The 22,358-nt window shown below is 34.9% G+C and overlaps 1 protein-coding gene across 1 annotated transcript in view; it reads right to left on the minus strand.

Moving 5' to 3' along the window:
* The window catches only part of LOC106472724 (vacuolar protein sorting-associated protein 18 homolog), a 52,520-nt gene that overhangs the window by 21,408 nt on the left and 8,754 nt on the right, over positions 1–22,358 (minus strand). The window contains exons 5-6 of the mRNA XM_022401265.1: positions 10,542–10,669; positions 4,992–5,113 (exon numbers count right to left, since the gene is read on the minus strand). Coding sequence (XP_022256973.1) covers positions 4,992–5,113; positions 10,542–10,669 — 250 coding nt within the window. The remainder of the gene's footprint in view (positions 1–4,991; positions 5,114–10,541; positions 10,670–22,358) is intronic.

Here is a 22,358-nt window from a genome sequence, read left to right on the forward strand (position 1 = left end):
TAAACTTGTAACAGCATATATATCTATTTATAATTACATTTTATTGCCCTTTGAACTGTGTCTAACTACTATTCGCGGCATCATAAGTTGTAAATCACTTGGGGAATGTGCAGTTCAAGTTACAATATCGAAATTGACTATTCTGTGTTCAGAACACAACGTTATACAAACACAATACATTTGATAGATGAAAACCTTGACTTTCTATTGGTTATAGGTAATATATAATTAAACATAGAGAGAACTATTAACAAATCCTGAAAGAGAGAATGTGACAAGTGGGTGTGGTAGAAGGGTTCTGATTTTCTATTTGATTGCTCAATAACCAAACAAAATTGAAAGTTATAAAAATTATGGTGTATCTGAGATTGTTTTATAGTGAGTATTTTACGTTTAATTTTGTAGTTTCTTGGGGGGGGGGGATAATATAGAGATGAGAAGATACCTAGAGAAAATGTGTCATATGAGTCACACTAGGTGAAATTGAGGATTTTTTAAAATATTGCCTTATAAAATTAAGAACTTAAAACTTATATACTATTAAAATATGGATTATTAGCTAAGATTTTATGCTATACTAATTGGTATAATATAAACAAAAGTAGATTAATGAAATGTAAGATAATAGAAACTTGTGTCATGCACAGTAATGGATACCCAGGATGAGAGAGTTAAATCAAAAATGTATTTCCAATAACATTTACCTCTACTCTCCAACTACATCAGTGTGCCCTCTATCATGGTATTGTGTATAAGCACCTCATTCAGGTAATGTTATCACTTTTTTGATACTTACTCAATCACAGTCTCTAATACCAGCTCTTAGTGGGGAAGAAGGGTGGGAGAGTATAATAGGAGGTAAGTATTATTGGAAATACATTTTCGATTTAAGGAAGTGTTAACTTCCGAAACATACCTCTGATCACACTTATAGCTAGAATCTCACACTGATAAAGTGGAGGAGTCTATGAGGGTATTATCCATACAGAAAGTGTTTGTATAGATCATGGGTGTGCCAATAGAAGATTGGCACCCTAGTGGAGGAACTGCACAACATAAAGAACATGTATGTTCTTCACCCAGAACTTAATTCATGTACATGATTCGTCATCACTATTGGCCAGGTCCCAGCCAGATACCTGAGATTCAACTACTCTGGGTTAGAATTATAGGGGGATTGTTTGTATATCCCATGTTGGTGGCTAGAGCAATTAGACCACAATCTATGTATGTATATACGTATGAGTGGATCCCAACCTGTAACCATAGAGAGATGTGTTCTGAGTCATCTGAATCATGACGAAAAGGTAAACAACACTTAAATGGACAAACCTTCTCCTCAACCCGAACAAGAAGTCTGAAAGGCAACACTTCAGGCTTGGAATGATGAGATCGTGTATGCTTTACTCAGCCTGAGTCTGGAATTATGAACACTCATTCTCACTCCCAAACATTGTGTAGGGAAGCCTTTCATCCATGCATAGACCTTGGAATTCCTGACTGTTGGTATATGCACCCCATCCCTGAAACAAGGCATTCGTGAAGAGATGCAACTTTGGACAAGATGGTGGTAGAGGATCCATATCTTAGTAGTGTCTCGACTTAACAAAAATGATCCCGACTAAGGAAACTGGGGAATCCAGTGAATCAATGTTTATGATCCCTCAATCATGAGGGATTCAAGTGATGCTCACATTCCCAGAAGAGACAGAACCATCTGTGCAGTGGGAGAATGAGAGGTGAGTAAGAGTCAGGCTTCCTGTTCTATAAGACTGAGCTGGATGGGAGTCAGCTGAGCCTGACTGAGAGACATGAAAAATGAAAAAATACCAAGACTGATGACATATTAAATTAACTTGGAGCAAGAATAGATACCTCAGCCCTGAGAATGAAGCCTGCCTTGGTTGTTTTTGAAAGTAGAATCAGGATGTGATGTTCTGACAATTGACGAGATGGTGCCAGCAGAAACCAGTCGTCTATGGAATGGAGGTGATGACAAAAAAACTTGTACGATTTAGCAGAATCCATGTGAAACTGATGCTAGTCAGAAGGTAAAACTCTGAAACAGCAGCACCTGACCCTTGTGCACAAAAAAACGCCAATAGTGGTGGTACGCCACCAACATGGCAATATGCAGGTAGGAGCCGACTACAACAAACTTGGACGTTCACAATCCCAGTAAAAATGTCAACTCAGATTGAGGAATGAGTAACTTGTGAACCTTGGAGAATCTAGGCATTGATATAGATGAAAAAGGTCGATGAATGGACACCAATCTCCTATCTTCTTAAGACCAACAACCGATGGGAATAAAACCTCAGTAGAGCTAACACGACTCTCTCACTACCTCTAGACCAACCAAACTGTGATAGCCCTGGAATTAAGTTCCAATTCCCAAGGATCTTCATGACACAGAAATACTACAGGTTGAATAACAGTGGAAAAGATGTGAACTGAATGACTGATCCTGACTCAAGGACCTGTAGTGCTCTTTGATCCGTGGTTAAGGTTACCATACATCCAGAAATTCTCAGAGCTGAGCCCTCACAGACCCTAAAGGCATACAATAATCACTGATGCCACTGGTGGCAATCTGACTGAGCAGTGGAACCCTTAGATATAGACAGAATCTATTCTGGGTACCAATGTACAGAGGGGCTGATGCTGGGAGTCGGGACACATGAATAGGGGTGGAACTATGACTCCCCGTAGGAGCCAATGAAATTCGAGATGCCAACGAGAACAGGAATGAATGTAGAAGCTGGCAATTGAACCGATGTGCTGCTAACAATGGTTTCAGCTCATCATCAATGAAGTTGGTGATCCTGACTGTCTTCCAACAAAGTGAAGTGAAACGAAAACAAAACATTGGATTTCAGAGTTGTAAGCCCGTAAACTTACCCTGTCCCATCAGGAGACATTGATCTATTCAGGTTAATTACAAACTCTGCCTTAGAACCCCCCGAACTTCAAGGAGCAGATGTATTATTTGAGAGCCGGAAAATGCTTCCACCTGGTGGTGGTAGGCTAAGTCACAACATCTCTCCAACCGTGTTGGATAAGGCATAACTGTTCCATCCTGTAACCGAGAAGTAAACCTCCGAGCTTGAACCACACTGTCTGTGGATGGAGAGAAAACTCAATATTCGCTCACAGACCTTTCAGCCATCAAGTAAGGTGCAGATTAAAAAGCAACTGAGGAAAGACCCAAAAAATCACACACTTGACAAACTAACTGACAATAAGAAATCAAATGCAGATTATCCCAAAGTGACCTCTATTTTGTTTTTTAAAGACTGTGTTGATTACCCTTGATTGGAACAACATTTGGTCAGGTAAGTTTGTTTTGTTAGAACAAAGCAATGTTGGGTTATCTGTTGTGTCCACTATAGAGAATCGAACCCCAGATTCCAGTATTGTAATTCCGTAAACTCACCATTGTCCCACAGGGGGATTGAAAAGCCAACAGACTAAAAGAAGGCACAGGAAAAGTGAATATAAATTCTCTCCAGAAGGTCGAGGATTGCCCTCAATTGCAGCCTCAGATACCTCTGGAGGAACACCACCAAACCGAACATGTCTCCATCTCACTACGAATAAGACCACTGACAGTCTCAACTGAGAGTTACTCCCCCCTCTCCCCTCCACTATTGTGAATTTTAGATATGAGAGGTGGGATAGGAGAGACCTGATTTGCCTTTGCACCAGAAATAATAATCCGGGAATTCATCCTGTAGATCGGCCCACCAATGGGTGAAAAAAATATCGTTTTTTAAAAATGAAAATCAACTAGGTAACATGGAGAACATTCAAAGTATCTATAAACAATCATAGTACTAGGAAACCAATTAGTGATGCTGTGTCGAGAAAAAGTGATAACATTATCTAAATGAGGTGTTTATATATACAGACCAGGATAGAGGGCACATTGACGTAGGTGGAGAGTGCCATGAGGCAAATATTGCCGAGGGCAATTAGTGAGGTATAAAAGACTAAAGCAAGCAAGAAACCCTGGCAGTTGAGTAATAGCTGTCAGTGTGAAGGAGGTATGTTTAGGAAAAATATATGATTCACTAGAAAAAGAATGTCTTAAAACTGTTATAATTTATGAGTTTTATAATTAAGCTATAAATAGGTTAAAACATTATGTTAACTGCTCGGAGTTGAACACCAACAGAGAATGTAGGTCCAACTGTCTATGTATGCTTGCCATAAAGAAATAACTGTAACAAGATTTATGTACAGGAGAATCTGTTCTTTCTATTGATTATAAACAGGTATAGCCAGATACAGATAATATGTATAACTGTTTTGAAAGACAGGACAGATGAAAGAGGTTTCTCTGGTGGGTGTGACAAATGTAATAATATCTTATCAAATCAAGAAGGTAGTATGTTGAACTTTTTGTACTCCTACGTGTAATTATGTACAGTTTACATTTTTAATTGGTTGGATACTCTGAAAGCCATATTATTAAAAACACAAAATCTAAAGAGTACAATTCAGAACAGCAATATGTCAGGTGACACAAAGAAGTGAATATTGAGAATGTTTTAAATATTTCCTTTGGAAAGTAAGAAACTGAAACATATATAATACAAAAGATTTGAATTATAAACTACTTTTTGATATTAACATAACATTAATAAAAAATTGGCTAATTAACTTTTGAATGTAATTCTGTAAAGGATTGTGACATGTGTACTTTGATTAAAGGGTCACTTAAATGCATATAAAACATACACTAGTAAGACATCTAAAATGAGAACTGTATTTACAAACTATATTTTTTTATATACTAGAAGTTGTAAAATCACAGCCAACAGATAAGTTTTGTAAATTTCAATACAAGTTGTTGTTTATAAATGATCAACAGCTTAACTAGCATTTAACTGTACAATGTAAGGGTACTGAAACAATAGAAGGTGAGCAACGAATAAAAATAGTTAATTCAACTAACACTATCATAAACAGAAGTCAACTACACTTACTTATTCCTGAAAGTCTGAATTTCTGTACGAATTTCACCAGCACTTTGTGTAGCTTCTTCCATCTCATCTTTTAAGCTGTCAATATGTGTATTATATTCATCAAGTGAAGAACAAATAGCATCCTGTAGAATATAATAACAAAAATGAAGACTGACAGCAGCAATATATTATAAATCAGAGGAGAAAAGGAACAAGCCAATTAAAATTAATTTCTATAGGGGTTTTTCTTACATTAACTTAGATGCAACTGAATTCTTGTTTTGAACACAGAGTAGAATACAAAATTGTAGAAATTATAAAAATCTGAAAGTATACCTATAGAAGATGTACATAATTTTAATACAGACCAGGGATGGAAGCACAGAAAAACAGCCAAGAATAAAAAGGGAGATAACTTAGTCACAGGTTTTTCCTATTGTTAGTAGCCCAGACAACCTTATTTTTATTATTTAAACTGCTATAATTACATAAGTACAAAAAATATACAATAATGCAACCTACAGAAACAAATGAACACTGTATACAGTAATTTCAGAAAAATATTTTATATTACATTTGAAATATAAATATTTAATAAATATATCAGAATATTTTGTTTCTAAAGCTTTTCCCAACCCACGTGTTTGTGTATGTTCCATATTTCCTTGACATGTAAAGCTTACTATGCTCTTTTTTGTCCTCTGCAACTTGCTGAAATAATAGCAAAAAATTTTCAGTAACAAATGCACATGTTAATAACTTGAGGTCTGCTACTAAATCTGCTGTGCTTATCCTCCCTCTGGTTGGCTTGGCATCTGTAAGTGTTTGATTATTTTAATTTAATTATTCTAATTTAATTATTTAATTTAAATATTTTCACAGGCTATTCATCTTTAGTAAAGTAATTACAAAGTACCTTTCTTCACTGCTTCCATTACTTGTAAAGTAGTTACACATATTGCAAAAACAGTCAAAGAACATCAGTTTTTCTAACCCAATCTTCATAAGGCCCATTTAATGTATCTGTTCCACTGCTCTACTGCCAGTGCCATTTGTTTGGTTTGGCACATCCTTATTGATTAAGTGTGGATCCTCTCTGTGATTAAGGAATAATGGCAAATCCATATCAAAATTACCAGTAGAGGTGTGTGCCTACATTAACTACTTGGCAGCAATGCTAAATGCCAACATAAATGTATCAAAAAAGGTAGCATATGTTTAACAAACTATCAGGTGTGTTTCATCTTCATAATTCAGGAATACTGCCATGTCAGTTCAGCAACATTTTCAGTAGAAACCTGGGTAAGCTAACCAATAAATATGCAATTAATAAGGAACACCTCAATATGAGATGGAACAAATTTACAAATAACTATTGTCATATAGTAGCCAAATATGAAAGTACAAACAAGAATGTTTTAACTTCCCCAATAAGCATTTTCACATCAAGAAAACCCCGAATAGACTTTCACTGTTTACAAAATAAACAAAAATGGAACACTTCTCCACTAGCTACAGAAAAACCACTTCCATGATTGACATATCTGTTTACTTCAGCTAAAATTACTTTTTTATTAACAATACTATACAGGTTGGTGATGTTGTACAAATATAACTATAATAAAGAAGTGAATATAACAACATTGTGACATTATAAAAACTTTAAAACTACATAAAAGTAGGATATAATAGATAAATTTCAAAACAATGTGATAAATCTAATGATCATAGGAAAATGCAATACTGATAAAAATGAAAGAAAAAAAAAGTGTCCATTTAATCTATGAGGATGGAGAGTTCCCAGTTTACGATTTAGTCTATTTTCAAGTCTCTCTCTTTGTACAATATCAGATGGTGCATATTTGAGTCTCACTATAGAGAAGTGATCAACGTTATGTTCCAAGCTAGTAAAATGACATCCAGAGGGATGGTCTTTATTGAATCTTCTTCGGAGAAACTCAAGATCTTCTGACACACACTCTTCTTCGTCTTGCTGAACTTGGGTTAACCATAACTGTTTTCTCTTTCAATGGCAACATTTATAAACAAACTTGTGGTGTCACTAAGGGACTAAAATAAGACCATCATTTGTAAGCCTGTTTGTTGGCTATGCTGAAAAACACATTTTTGAGCAGTATAATTACAATATACTGACTGTTTACTACAGATACAACGATGTTGTTGGTATAGCTTCTATTTGTAGAGAAGAATTGCAAAATTCCTAATTTATGTAGCTACCTTTAATTCTATCCTCCAATTTACACAAAAAATCTCCCGCAAAAAAAACTACTGTTTCTGGATACTGAACTTTCTCTTATGAATAACATCATTACTACTAGTGTTCATTATAAAACTACTGATTCTCTTTCCTACCTGCATTTCAATTTTTCTCATCCATGCAGCATCAGAGAATAAAACCGTAACTACCAGATCACAAGAATTCACAGGTTATGCAAAGAGGATGATAACTTCAATGTTAAAACACAGAAAATAATTCAGCTTTTTAGCAAAAAAAAGTACTCCAAAGCTCTTATATCTAAAAGTGTGTATATGGTGAATTTTAAATCCCATATATTACGTTTATGATCTATTTCAAAAGACAATAAACATCTCATTCCTCTCGTCTTATGAATCTTAAATTTATTATTTTTAGACGCAACAGTTAAGGCAAGTTTGCTTACGTAATTATTTATGAATCATTTGTATAGTAGTTCAATTGTTGTGAATTGACATCATGTTACTCAAACCTTCAGAATTTTTCTCATTGCTTTAAGTGAGTATTGTTGCATCATAACATCTCATAGTTTAAAGAAAGATCGAGGCCTCATTTGGGCAAGATATAAATACGTGTCCAACCAAGTTGGAAATATAGTCATATAGATCTAGTTTGTGTGTTTGTAAGTTTAGCCATAAAGAGTGTATAGTGGTGACTCTTAAATTGTTATCATTGCAGACTGTATGGTGATAAACAGAGTAGAAAAGAATAATTTGTCCTGCCAATTAGGTACTAAAGTAATTGAACCAGCCTGTGTGAACTTTTGACAAAAAAAAAAAGAAAAGAAAAAAAAGGGACGATTAATTAAAGGTCTGGATGCAATTGTGAGTTAAGAAAGTTAAGTTAGTGAAAGTATAAGTGAAGGTAGACTGTGTGACTGTCAGTTTAGCTGTAATAGGTGATTTTTGAAGTGAGTTTCACAGTTTGTATCACAGCAACAGAGATAAAAAAATAATAATTTGTCTTGTCAAAGGGTGTTCTAAAGTAATTGAACCCACCTGTGATGAAAAGGAGACAATTATTTAAAGCTCTGGATATCACTATGGTAACCAACAGTTATAGTGGTGATTTTGAAGTGAGTTCCACAGCTTGTATTATAACAACAGAGATAGAGATGAATAATTCGTCTTTTCAAAGGGTGTTTTAATTAATTGAACCTGCCTGTGTGGAATTTGATGAAAAAAAGAGACAATTATTTAAAGCTCTGGATATCACTATGGTAACCAACAGTTATAGTGGTAATTTTGAAGTGAGTTACACAGCTTGTATTGTAACAACAGAGATAGAGATGAATAATTCGTCTTGTCAAAGGGTGTTTTAATTAATTGAACCTGCCTGTGTGGAATTTGATGAAAAAAAGAGACAATTATTTAAAGATCTGGATACAAATGTGATAACCTATAATGAATTTTTGTACATACGTATGACATGTTTTGAATATATTATTTCAAAACAAGTGGATTCTGTGCTATCCGTTTATTGTTGAAATTTATTGCCAACAAGTCACAGACATCTACTGTAAAGAATCCCAGCCCATCTACATATAGAAAATTTGACAAACAATAATACACAAATACATAGGTTTAAATTCTCCTTTGACATATGACAGTCTTTCACTTGCATATCCCAATGTAAACAACGTAGAAAATTATATATTGGACAAACAGGCCATGAACTAAGTGATAGAATCCAAGAACATTTTAGCCACATTAGAAGTTTGAATAAATATCATTCTTCTGGACACCACTTCAGTAGCTCAAAACATAACATCAATGACTTCTCTATAGTTGGACTCAAATATGCATCATCTTATACTGTATAAAGAGATCCACTTGAAAATAGACTAAATCATAAATTGGGGACCCTCAAGGATTAAATGAATGATTTTATTTTCTTTAATTTCATCAGTGTTATATACTTTATACTTTCACAGAATTTATCACATTATTCTTAATTTTATCTATTATATCCTACTGTTATATAGTTCAAAAGTTTTATTATAACATCAGTTATTACATTCACTTCTTTATTATAAGTATTGTTGTACAACGTCACTAAAACGTATAGTATTGTTAAAACCATGTGATGGTCTTTGTGATTCATTGTGTCTCTTTCATATCTTTAACATTCTTTTTTTTTAGGTCTGATAGGTCACCTATCAATAAATTATTTAGCATTATATAAACCCTTCATGTTTTTTATGTCTCAACATACTCAATACAGCTAGAAATGCCCCAATATTTTGATATCACTTACAAACTTAAGCAATTAAACCCCTGTCAATATCATTAAAGTAGGTAAGAAAAATCAAAAGCCCAAGAACTGATCCCTGAGGTAATCCACTAGTTACAAGGTACAGTTTGAATGGACTTCATTAATAATAACTTTTTACTTTCATTCATCCAGCCATCCAATAATCCAACTTACTAGTCTTTCCCTAATCCCCTATCAAATTAATTTTTGTTGACAAATCTTTTGCTTTGCACCTTATCAAAAAGATTTTGAGAATCTAAATACACTCTCTCCATTATCCAGATAAAACACAAATTCCTTAAAGAAACTGAACAGCTAGTAAAGGAAGATTTCCCTTTAGTGAATGCATATCGATTTTATTATATTATATTTCACTATCATGATTTTGTAAAGCTTCTTTCATCATATTCCCTAGAATATTTTACACTATAGAAATAAGACTATCTAGTCTATAAATTCCAGGGCAACTCATATCATCCCTTTAAAAATAGCACTAACAAAAGCAATTTTCCTAATCCAGATAATCTGTCCACTAATTATTGATCTACCAGAAATGGGAAAAGTTTTCATATCTGATTACTGACGTCCTTTAAAATCATGGGAAAAATACTGTGTGGTCCAGGTGCTTTATCTATTTTTAAGCTCTTAACTTTTCTTTTCACTATCAATGGATTATATCTATATGATTTGCATCAATACCACTATTTCTCTCAGAATGATTAAGGTCAAGAATAATGCTAATATTTCCTCTTGTGGAAAAAGAATAGAACACATAAAAGCTCACTGATTTTAGCCCCAAATGTAAAACCTTGCCACCAGCATCCATTAATAGGCACAATCCCCAATTTAACATTTTGCTTACCCTTAACATACTTAAAAATCCTTACTGTCAGTTTTAATATTGTCAGTTACCTATTTCTCCTAAGCCCTTTCTAATTTTTTTAATCAAATCCATCCTTCCAAAATAACATAACCACAATAACGAATAACCTTCCAATAAAGACATTGATGAAAAACTTTGAAATGAGTTCTTTTCAACATACCTTAAAGTGATCAATTGTGACAAAATCAGGGAAGAAAGGCAGAATATCTTCAATTTTGATTAGATCACATTCTTGTAAAAACTCCATAGCTTTCTTTATATCATTTTCTTCTTTCACAACATGTTTTGCTTAAAGATAGAAAAAAAACACACCAAAATCAAGTAAAAGCTATATAATCTGTTTTATTTACTTTAACTGGAGCATCTTATTCATACTTAGTTAGAACAGGTTTATTGCCTCTTTGAAGCAGTCTTAGGAACAAATAATACATCCATAACAACTTTCCAGAGTTTATATACACATATTTGGTATACAGCAATGTAACATACCTCACTAAAGATCACTGACTAAATATACTAGTACTACTAAAAAACACATACATAGACAATGAAAGTGTTTTATTAGTCAGTTTTGTGATTCAGAACTTATTCTTTGACAATATGCTGTGTTCTGTTTCAGAATCTTCACACAAAGAATTATCTGCACATAGTTATCCCTAATATTCAAGTGGTGGATTACAGGGAAGGCAGCTTTTGTGTAATGGCAAGAACAAATTTAAAACAAATAGAGTATTATTTTTTGGAAAAGATTACAAGTAATCAAGGAAGTAATTTCAATAGATTTAAGATAAAAGGTATAAACGTTAAAGTACGAAACCAATAATAAATTAAAAAATGGATTTGGAAAACTGCTGAATTACAACAACAAAAGGGGGAAAAAAAAGGCAGAAAATGGGAAATAGAATCTGTTTAACAGAATATATATTGAGTAAAAATTAATCAAGTTAAAAAATCATACTTGATTTCCCAAAACCTAATTAAAATGTAGGCCTGTTATATAGTTATAAAATTTCATCCACATAAAAATTATTAATCTAAAAATATAAACTTCTCTAGACCCTGTGAAAAATAAATAAAATAATATCACTAGATCTAAATGTTAAAGTCATTTTCTAAAATAACAAACGTTTCCTGTAGATCTTACTGTATATTGACATAACATATGGTCAGCAAGGGATCATATGGTCCTTCAAGGTTCTCCTTGCACGCCCACTTGAGAAAAAGGAAAAACTTGAAAATCCACCCTTTATTTATAAGGCCCAGGCCACATGTAAGAAGCTAACTCCCGATAAACCAAGGCTTGCCCACTCGGCAGACAACATCAATTCCGAGCCCTGGGTAACAGGAGTTCGTGTCCACATGAACTTCAGGAGCCGTGGTAGTAATCACAGTAAATTGCAAATTCATAATTCACAAGAATTTGTGTGAAAATGGTAATTAAAGTTCGTAACACATCAGAATGCAAGAAGTACTGAGGCAAATTTGATAATAATATAAAAGGAACAAAGTCCAAAAAAATTTTATCAAAAACTGAAGGCAAGCAAGAAACCGTCCAACTTGTATTGTGCCATCTGAGAAAGTGAGGTTCATGTAAAGTAGTACAAAGGGAGCCAGCTGCTCTAGGAGGTGTGTTGTGCTCCTATTAGTGGAGAGGTGTCACATGCTCTTTGCATACTAAAGGAGCAACTCGAGCTTATAAAGGCTGGTGCATCAGGAAAGAAAATTTATTTTCAATGTGCTAGAGGGCAGTGGAAGATCGAGAAAAGCTACTGTGAGAGGAGGTATGTATCGTAACAGAATTCTCCATAATTACAGATCATGCACCCTTACAGTGGCTAATGACACTCAAAGATCCATTGTTTGGCTAGCAATGTGGTTGTTGCTATTACAAGATTATGAGATTGACGTAATGCATAGAACAGGAAAAAATATATAAATTCATGAAGCAGGATTAAAGTAGAAGACTCAATATATAATTCAAAGCAAGTGATTAACAAAATCAAGTACATGAAAAAAAAACCAGTGAAGAGGGCAATGAAGTGGTTTGGGATATAGATCATATTAGCATATACAAGAATGATATAACAGTAAATTCATTAAGAGAAAGAGTATTATGAACAGTAGTAACTAAGTACATGCCAGTTTTTTGTACTGTGCATGTCCATATGCCAGTTGCTTTATATTATGAATGTTTATTCTGATTATTTAATACTGTGTATGTTCATTTTGTTTGTTTGTACTGTACCTGTTTATGCTGGATCGTAGTAACATAAAGTTTGAGAAACAAAGTTATCAGTACTTATCAAGACACTCCATTTGCTGCACATTTAGAATTTGTGATAACAAATAGTAGAATAAGTAAGTGATTCTTTAGAGAAAAAGATGAGAAGGAATATCAGAAACTTTTGTGAATCATGTATCAAGTGTTACAATGTAATGCCAGTCCACATATAATCCTATGCATACAAGAGGATCAAAGTGTGCATGTCACTACCTTTTTTTACAGAATTACATTCAAAATTGAATTAAACCACTTTAAGCTCATTGTATGATAATAAGCTTGGTGTCAAAATACATTACAATTCAAATTTCTATATTATCTAAGTTTTAATTTTTTAATTTCAAAAGGATATATTGAAATAAATTCTAAATCTTCATTTCTCTGCCATATGAAACATCTGTGATGAACTTCTCAATTTAGGTTTTCTTTCCACCTTTATATGATTTTTAGTGTCAAATTAACTAGAAACACATACTGTAGATGTTGACAAGCCAGAATGTAAATCTAGAACCTGTAATTTTCTTACTGCACACAATTAAACATAAATGTTATTTCAAAGTTAACAAAAGAAATACTCAATTACTAGGTTTAAAGAAAATACAGACAACTGCATACCATCCAGTTGCTAGAGAATTAGTAGTAAAGTTCAACAGAACTTTGTTAAATATGTTGTTACAATATTACAAATCAGATCTGAAGACACAATGGATGAGCTTACAGAAGAACAGCAAAGGAATCCACTCAACAATGTGCTTTCTTCTTATTACTTGGCAGATATGTTTTAAATACAGCAGACATTAGCTCCAAGAAAAATGAAATTATATATATTATATAAGGGTTATAAAGCAGAAATGTTACAGAGAATGAAGGTAGCTTTTAAAATAACAGATAAGCATTTGACTAAAGGTGCCAAAAGTAGAGAGAAACTGGTATATGAAAAAGCAAAAGTCTGTTAAATTAAACTAGAAGACAAAGTATTGTTATATATATCCCCATTTGAAAGGTTGAAAAAGTATAAATTAGTGATAAGTTTACTTACAGAATTACCATAATATATATGGTGACTCTTGTAACAGGACAAAATGCAAGTATTGTTCTGGTGGAAACTAGAACGGATATAGTATTTGTAAAAGATATAACATTTTCGAAATATGATCACTTATTAACTTGAATACAAAAAGAAAATAACTCTTTTAAGAAAACCCATAATTGTGAAACAAGTGTTAATTTTAAGTTTGTTTCATTGAATTTTGCATAAATCTATTCAAAGTAATCTGTGATAATTATCCTGAATTTTGAAGTGATAAAACTAGTGGGAAGGTAATTAGTTAACACCACCCATTGTCAACTCTTGGGCTACTTTTTTTACTAATGAAAAATGGGATTAATTGTCAGATCATAATATTCCCATGGCTGTAAGAGTGAGTATGTTCAGTGATGAGATTCAAACCCGCAACCTACAGATTGCTAGTTGGGCACCTTAACCACCAGACCATACAAGTTTTAATGATGAAATAAACATGCCTTTACCACTAGTAGAGTTTCCATAATGCAAGCATTAAAAGTGGAACAAACAGGGTTAATAGAAGATAATAAACAATTAACTAGAAAATGTTGTGAAGAAGTAGGCGATCTTTTGATAGAATTAAATAATATTAAAGATAGTATTTGTATTTCAGATAGAAAAAGACAGAAAAGAGAAATAATTAATGTCAGAGGAAATATTTTAAAATTGCTATTTGATACTACAATCACAGATAATTTAAAGGAATTAAATAAAATGTAGATGACTAAAGACAGTTATAAAAAAAAATGATACATTTATTAGGTGAGCAGACTATTATAATGGAATCATTAAACCAAACTTTGGAGAAATTGAGCAAGTTTCAAATGCAAAATTAAATATAATTAATGAGTTAATATATGATAGAATACAATCAAAGATGATACATTAGGTTGGAGCCAAAATGTTAGTTTTTAACATAATAATTCAAAATAATTAACAACAGTTAGTATTTAATGTAGAATTCTAATAGTAGAATAAAATTAGTTCAAACACTCAGTATAGCAGATAACAGAAAGCTGAATTTATACTTCTCATGTTCTAGTAAACCAGAAAACATGTCGGGTGAAACTCAGAGAAGACTACTGTCACATTTACAGCTCTTAATACCTACCCATACTGAGCACTTATATGTGTTACACATGGGCAGATATAATGACAGTGGCTGTCAAAAATACTTTAAGACTGTTTATAGAAATACCATCAAAGGTGACTGATAGATAGTTGAAACTATATTAGTTAGTTTAATTATCAATAACACTGAATAGTTTTTCAAAATATTGATGAAAACTGAAAAGATAACATTTTCCTTAACTGAAAATGTGTTTCTGATAGACAACTCTCTCCTAAGATACAGGAAGAAACCAGAGAAGGGTTGGAAGATAATCAATAGGACAAAGTTACAGGGAAAATTCATGGTTTGGATTGTGCAGTTCATGCTCATCCCCAAACACCTCTGACCATTGCTTATCTATGAGATCAACCTCAGTGCAATAGAGAGCATGGAAAGAAAGAGAGATCAGCCACTTCACTAGGAAGTGGCTAGGATTGTCTCCAGGTCTTAGCACAGTTGCTGTCTACTGTATAGAAGCAAAGCTTAGACTTCCATTGAAATCACTGGTGGAAAAGTACAAGATTGTCAAGACTAGACTTCTAAAAATGCTCAAAAACTCATACAGCTCCTGTGTTAAAGCAGCCCTTCCAAAGCTGAAAATAGAAAGGAAGTGGAAGGTTCAAGAGGTGGCTAACCAGGCAGAAAAGGCTCTGAAGTTGAAAGAGGTGATAGGTGTTACTTAGAGAGACTGCAAGGGGTTAGGATTTTAAAAAAAAAGCTGATTTGGTGGTCAAAGGCTTCTAACAAAAAGGAGATGAGACATGGTGATAGGAGAGATCAGGCAAGAAGAAGATGCTAAGTGAGTTCAGACAGCAGTTTAGGAAAGAGAACAATGGAGCACATGGAAAGATTCCTGCCAAAGATCCCTATCATGGAATGACATATGTCACCCCTGCAACTGAGCTCTATTATCTGGTTCATCTACAACCAGTTGCCAACAGAAGCAAATCTAGTGAAACGGAAGCACTCAAATGACTCAAAATGTAGTCTGTATGGAGGCATACAGACTCTTGATCATGTGTTATCAGCCTGCAAAGAATCTTTGGCAAGAGGTAGATATAAATGGAGATATAACCAAGTTCTCAAAAAGCTAGCAGCAGCAGTGGACATCATACAGTGTACAGTTAACAGAAAGAAGGCAACTATAAAATAACCAGTTTACTTTCTCAGAGAAGGCACCAAACAGAGTGCCTTGAGGAAGACCTAGACATTGCAAACGAGTGAAATACGTGACATTGTAAATGACTAGGAGATAGCGGCTGACCTTGGAGAAATGAGAGAATACTCATAAGTAGTTCCTAAAACTGGACAAAAACCTATCTTGATCCTCTCCTTTGACAGCAGCAGAACAACACTAGTAATTGGCTAAAAAACCAGTGTGGTAAGAAAAAATCTAAAACAAAAATGGAAAAACAACTATGTCATGAAAAATGGCTAATATGAAAATGAAGGTTAATTAATTAATTAAAGGTGAAGGATATGTGTGTGTGCAAGGAAAAGATAAAAATGAGCTTGTGCATGAACATCTTTATGAGCCCGCATGTTTATACATGCGTGCACACACACCAACATAGGCAGAGTATAGAAAAGAATATTTCATTTATTCCCTTCGAGTGAATGGTACCAAGCTGTTAGATAAGTTCATATTCATCCTGTTGTTTCCTTTTCTCAACTGCTGATGAATGATAGAGGGCCAGGATTCTAAAGTGGCTAATGTTATAATCATTATTATTGAAATGTTTAGCCACAGGTTTTATCAGGAGCATAATTCTGGATGTTACAGATGTGCTCACGTGCTCGTTCAGACAACATCTGACCTGTTTCTCCTGTGTACAGTTGTCCACAATATAAACTTCAAAATGGCAAAACCTTGGGAGAAACATTTAAGTATAAACCTATCATTTCATAATGACACAGAAAAAACCTAAAGATTTATTAGTTAGTGCACGGTTGAAGACACCAGAAGAAATCGCCCATCTTCAATGTGGTACACATTGCTGTACACGTTCACAGTGCAACACTTGCCGTTTCATTAACACCAGTACTTCTGTATTAGGACCCAACTCCACATATACTAATAAATAATTATTCACCTGTATATCCAAGTGCCAAATTTATTACATCACTTGTATCCAAGAATTGTTTTTGATTATCTTACAAACCTGTATGTTTTCAGGATGATATGTCAATATCAAAGGGACTTGATTTTTATGATCATTCTTTTTGTCTTCAGTTATAGTGCATTTTTGTGAGTGATCTTTGTAGCGATTTTGTGAGCTGAGTTGATTATAACTGGAAGAAGATTATTGATCCTAAAAAAACCTGACATTTCATCAGCTTTCTAGTCAAAATGAAATAAATGATGTAGGCGATGAAATTGTGATTTTGGAATGGCTTTTTTAGTGGATGTAGGAAAGCTGGAGATATAATCAAGGAAAGAGTGAGAGTCAGCAGGTTTATAATATATGGACATTGAAACAGTATTCTCTGTAGTCAAGGTTGGAGTGATATCGAGGAGGTTTACTGAATGGTTTCAAACTTTGCTTGATGATAGTTCTGAACAAAATTGATAAAATTATGTAGTTCACCTATGCTAGAAGTTGAAATTCCAATGATGTCATCAATGTATCATCAGTATAAACAGGCATGGGTCCATAATATGTTTGAAAGATGTGCTCTATGTAGCCTAAAAACAGATTTGCAAATGGGAATCCCATCTTGGTACTCATGGCTACACCCTTTATTTGTTTGTAATATGAATCATTGAAAGAAAAGGCATTCAATGTCAAAACTAGTTCAGCTAGTCTTACAAGAGTGTTTGTTGATGGTTCTAGCATTTGTCGCTGGTTTAGGTAGTACCCCAAAGCTTCAAGATCTTCTCCATGTGGTATGATATTATATAGGGGTTTGATGTCCATTGTGAATAGTGATGGGTTAGGAGTAGTTAAGGATATTTCATTAAATACTTGAAAAGCCTCTGGGGTATCTTTGATATAGATTGGAAGAGTATGTATCAAAGGTGTCATGAAAAAACTAGAGATTAACTCTGTAGGTCAATTACATGTTGAAATTATAGGTCTTTCAGGGTTTTCAGGCTTGTGTATCTTAGGTAGGATGTAAAACAAGGATTTTCTTGGTTCTTCTATAATTAAGTCTCATGCATCTAGTGGGAGTTCTTCTGCATCTATTAAATTGTTTATTATCTCCTTTACAGTATTTTGGTATTCTTTGAGATGATCTGTTTGTAGTTTCAAATAGTATTCATCATTAGAGAGCTGTTATTCTGCCTTCGCTATATACAGGTCCTTGCTCCATACGATTATAGTACCACCTTTGTCATGGGTTTGATGACAATGTCATGTCTATCTTTGAATTCTTTGTTGGTTTTTTTCCTCATTTATGGTCAGATTGTGATTAAACGTTGTGTTTATTAGAGACATTTAGGTTGTTGATTTCTTCTTGAAATTTGTTGATAAAATACTCTAAAGCAAGAAATTTTCCTTGATTAGGTGTCCATGTGCTACTGTGTCTTTTGAATGGAATGAAAGGATTTTCATTAGAAGGAAGGTTATTATTGTTGTCTTCGGATGGATTTTGGTTATTGTCAACAGAGTTATTGTTGCTGTATTGGTTTTGTAACCATAAACACAAAAAATCGTGTGACATCTCTTTTGGTACTGAAGTCATCAAGAAAGGGTAGAAAATTAAAGTTAATAAAATATATACAAAAGAAGTGCTTTTTTCAAGTGTCAACATTGTTGTATGCTAAAAGCAATTTTGGAAAAAATGTGCTTGAAGTAGTTATGCTGAATGCACCTGAGAGATATTAATTAACTGTATGAAAAAATTGTACAACTGCTTATATTCCCTTGGGGGACATCATCAGTGCAGGTATGTGGATCACTATGCATACCTTCACACCTTTGTTTCTCTGTTGTGACTGGTAAGTACTTCATTCATTCATTTTCTTTCTTTGCAGGGGCCTTTCTTGCATGTTTGAATCCCACTGAGTGTTGCCTGACCAGGTATACTTAGTCTTAAACTTGCACTGTAAGACCTGCTATCTGCTGTAATGGACACTATCAAAGAACAGTTACTCTGTTACATGTTGTAGTTATTTGAAAATACCAGGATATGCAGTCAGTGGCATTCACATACAGATCCCAGCTTTCAGAGATTTGTATGTTAACAAGAAACTGAGGAAGAGGCTTCAGATACTAACATAACATAGAGCAATTATAATAATTACAGTGTTACTGACTTTATTTGTCATAATTAATCTGTTAGAATTTAGTTTTTACACTTCGAATTATTAAAACTCTCTAACTTTTTAAGGTTCAAACAAACACAACTTACAAATGAGCTTAGACTTGTTCCATGGTTATTGCTGGAGGGTTGGTTACCTTCTTAGAGGACTCCCAGACCAGACTGACTAACAAGATTTTATCCCAGCTTTTATACTACTTTGTTGCTATGCAGTCTAGATCAATTGTGTGTTGGTGCAACTTAATAAAGACTCAATTAGTGGTCATGAGCTTTACACAAAGGACTGTTTGTTCAACAAAGTTTATATTAACTAGAGGCCATTGGCATTTCTTTTCCAAGAACAACCTTAAGTGGAAGATTGCCCACCATGGGCTCATTAGTGTTGCTGTTCTGACCTTCAGTCACCAGCTTATCTCTTACGTTTTTCCTGCCTTGTTATTTTGCTCATTAATAGCCAAGTATTGATATTTCATCGTTTATCTTACAGAATAGGATACAATTTGAATCCTTCCAAGTGATTTGATACATTTTATTGTATTCTTTTGACAATGAGTCTGGCCATAAAATAAATATTCTTATGTTCACCAAGTGAATGCTTAGCCCTTTATCACCTTCACCCATCTACTTATGCATGCTAGACACCACCTCCACCTGTACATTTATGCCAATTACAATAATGGAAAAAAAACCTACCCTGGATGATAAAGGGGTTAATGAATGCACAATCAGGGACATTGTAAAGCGACAGATTTGATGGGAAGAAACATGAAAAAGATGACAACCATTAGGAGAAAATGGAGGAACATGCCAGGTGAATCCAATCCATAATGGTAATGGGTGAAAGGTCATGGGAGTGATTAGGAGTCCAAAGAATAAATAAACTGAAAAGGGAAGAGTGCATGTCATATGCCATCGGAGAGCCCTGACTTTGTAAAGGAGGTGGTCAGGATTGGAACAGTTAGAAAGGTGGGATATGGCAGGAAGGGAAATGAGTGTAAATGTGGAATTACCCTTTCAAATAGCTAAAGTTTTGGGCATAAAATAAGGATCTGGAAAAAGGAGAACTTAGAAACTATGAAAGAAAAATGTGGCGGACATTAATCGTAAACACAACTGAACTACGACATTCACACGCCAATATGAGCAAGAAAATGTGATATAACAAACATGAAAGATTCAAAAGGAGGATGAGTGAAAGCATGCAGGACCACATTGAGATTCCAATCAGGGAGTGAAGCATGATGAGAAGGATGGGAAATAGGGAAAGAATGAAACAAAATGGACAAGACTGGCAACTGGAAGACACGAGCCTATTTGGAAACCTAAAACATGTCTGAAATAACTGACAAATAGCCTGCAACAGAGGAAACTGAGAGCCCTCTGTCAGAGAGCCAAGTCATAAATGGACATGATGTAAGGAACCTTAGGATGGGAAGGATGATAACCATGTCAGACAGACCAAGAGTGGTATGTGTATCACTGATGTTGGTAAACTGCCATGGAGGATGGATAGACAAGATGGGATGTTAAGGAAGCCACACAATGCAAAAGTCTGGCCCTTCTGGTGAGGGACTGGACAAAAGCCATGCATTAAGATGGAGTGTGGGAAGGGACAGATGACGAATGCCTGATTGGGGCTGATGTAGGAGCATCTGATATAAAGGAAGAGGGATGACACCAAAAGCTGGTGCAGCAGTGGAAACCACATTTGAGCCACCAACATAGTGGACTGAATTACGGCAAAGACACATGGGAGGAGATTAATGTACCGACCTGTCCAATCCAGACTGAGAGCATCTACTGCACCAGCCAAAGGATGAAGAACAGGAGACAAAAATCAGGGAAGCCATTTATTGAAATGAGTAGAAAGAGCATTCAAATCTAGGACAACCCCCGAAAACCTTGAGGATCCAAAAAACACTCCATAGGTATATTCTTGTCAGGGCAAAATAACCGATCCACGAGAAGAGTCAGGTCACCCAGAAAAAGACATGCCAATAAAGTGATGTGATGTGTGTGAGCCAAATATAGGAGATGCAGCATTTGAAAATAAAGGTCTCTTGACCGAGTGTCCCCAAGCCTGGAGATGTAGGTGACTACTGTAGAATTTTCAGAGTGCACCACCATCAAACAGCCCCGAAAGGAGGTTCAAGATTGATATGGAGAAAGGACCTGGAAAGAGCTAATCTAACCAAAACCTGCTGAGTGTTGAGAGTATGTCTCCAACCTGAAAAAGAAGCATCTGTAAAAAGGTGACATTCCGGATGAGGAGGGGAAAGAGGAACACCCACAATAGTGTTTTCCTGATCCAACCACCAGGCAGGGTCAGTCTGGAAGGAAGGGGAAGGGTGAGAGAGGCATCTAAGATATCCCAAACAAAGCACCATTAGTCTAACAAAACTCAATGAAGACGACCAACGTGGGCACAACCATTAGGAAAGAGGGCTTCCATAGAAGCCCATGTCCCAAAAAGAGAGAGAGAACCTCTTGTGTAATTGGAGAAGTAGACGTTGCATATGAGACAATCCACAGCCTTTAACTGAAGAGAAGAAGGTTGGGCCCTGACTGGTCATGAAGTTGAAAAATATTCCGAGATGAACCAAACGTTTTGTGGGTGTAAGAAAAGACTTAACCACCTTGAAAAGCCAACCCACTCTGGCATTTTCCTGAAGACGAAAGTGAGTAAGTAGGGCATATTCTTCATGTGAGGTAGCCAGAAGTAGCCAGTTGTCCATATAATGATGGAAATGAAAGACCCTGGCAAATGCCTGGACTACTTGAAAGAACCCATAGGTTGGCAAGGCAAGTCCAAATGGATGTGCCTGAAAATACGAACTGGATGCATGGGATAGATGATGTGAAAATTGCAAGAAAGAGCAAAATATGACTCCATGGGGAACATGGAAAGGACTAAGAATTGGTGCAGAGATGATACATCGATGACCAGGTGCCAATCCCTATCTTGTGGGGAACAATAAACAGAGGAGAAGAAAACTTAGGAAGAGAAGGACCACCTTATTCGATGGCATGCTTATGAAGTAAGTCCCAAACCACCTCCAAAGGATGCTGGCATGAAACAGGAATGGTATAGGAGGACCAGACAGCAAAGGAACTCCAAATGTGGGAAAAATGGGAAGGAGTCTAGCTCCCATGGGCTTTGACCCGACAACATAGTCACAGATGCTGGATGCCCTGAAAATGACACCTGGTAGGGTAATGACGGCGAGTTTCCAAAGACAGATAAGCCAGAACC

Source organism: Limulus polyphemus, unplaced genomic scaffold (genome assembly GCF_000517525.1).
Source record: "Limulus polyphemus unplaced genomic scaffold, Limulus_polyphemus-2.1.2 Scaffold5552, whole genome shotgun sequence".
Classification (NCBI taxonomy): Eukaryota; Metazoa; Arthropoda; class Merostomata; order Xiphosura; family Limulidae; genus Limulus; species Limulus polyphemus.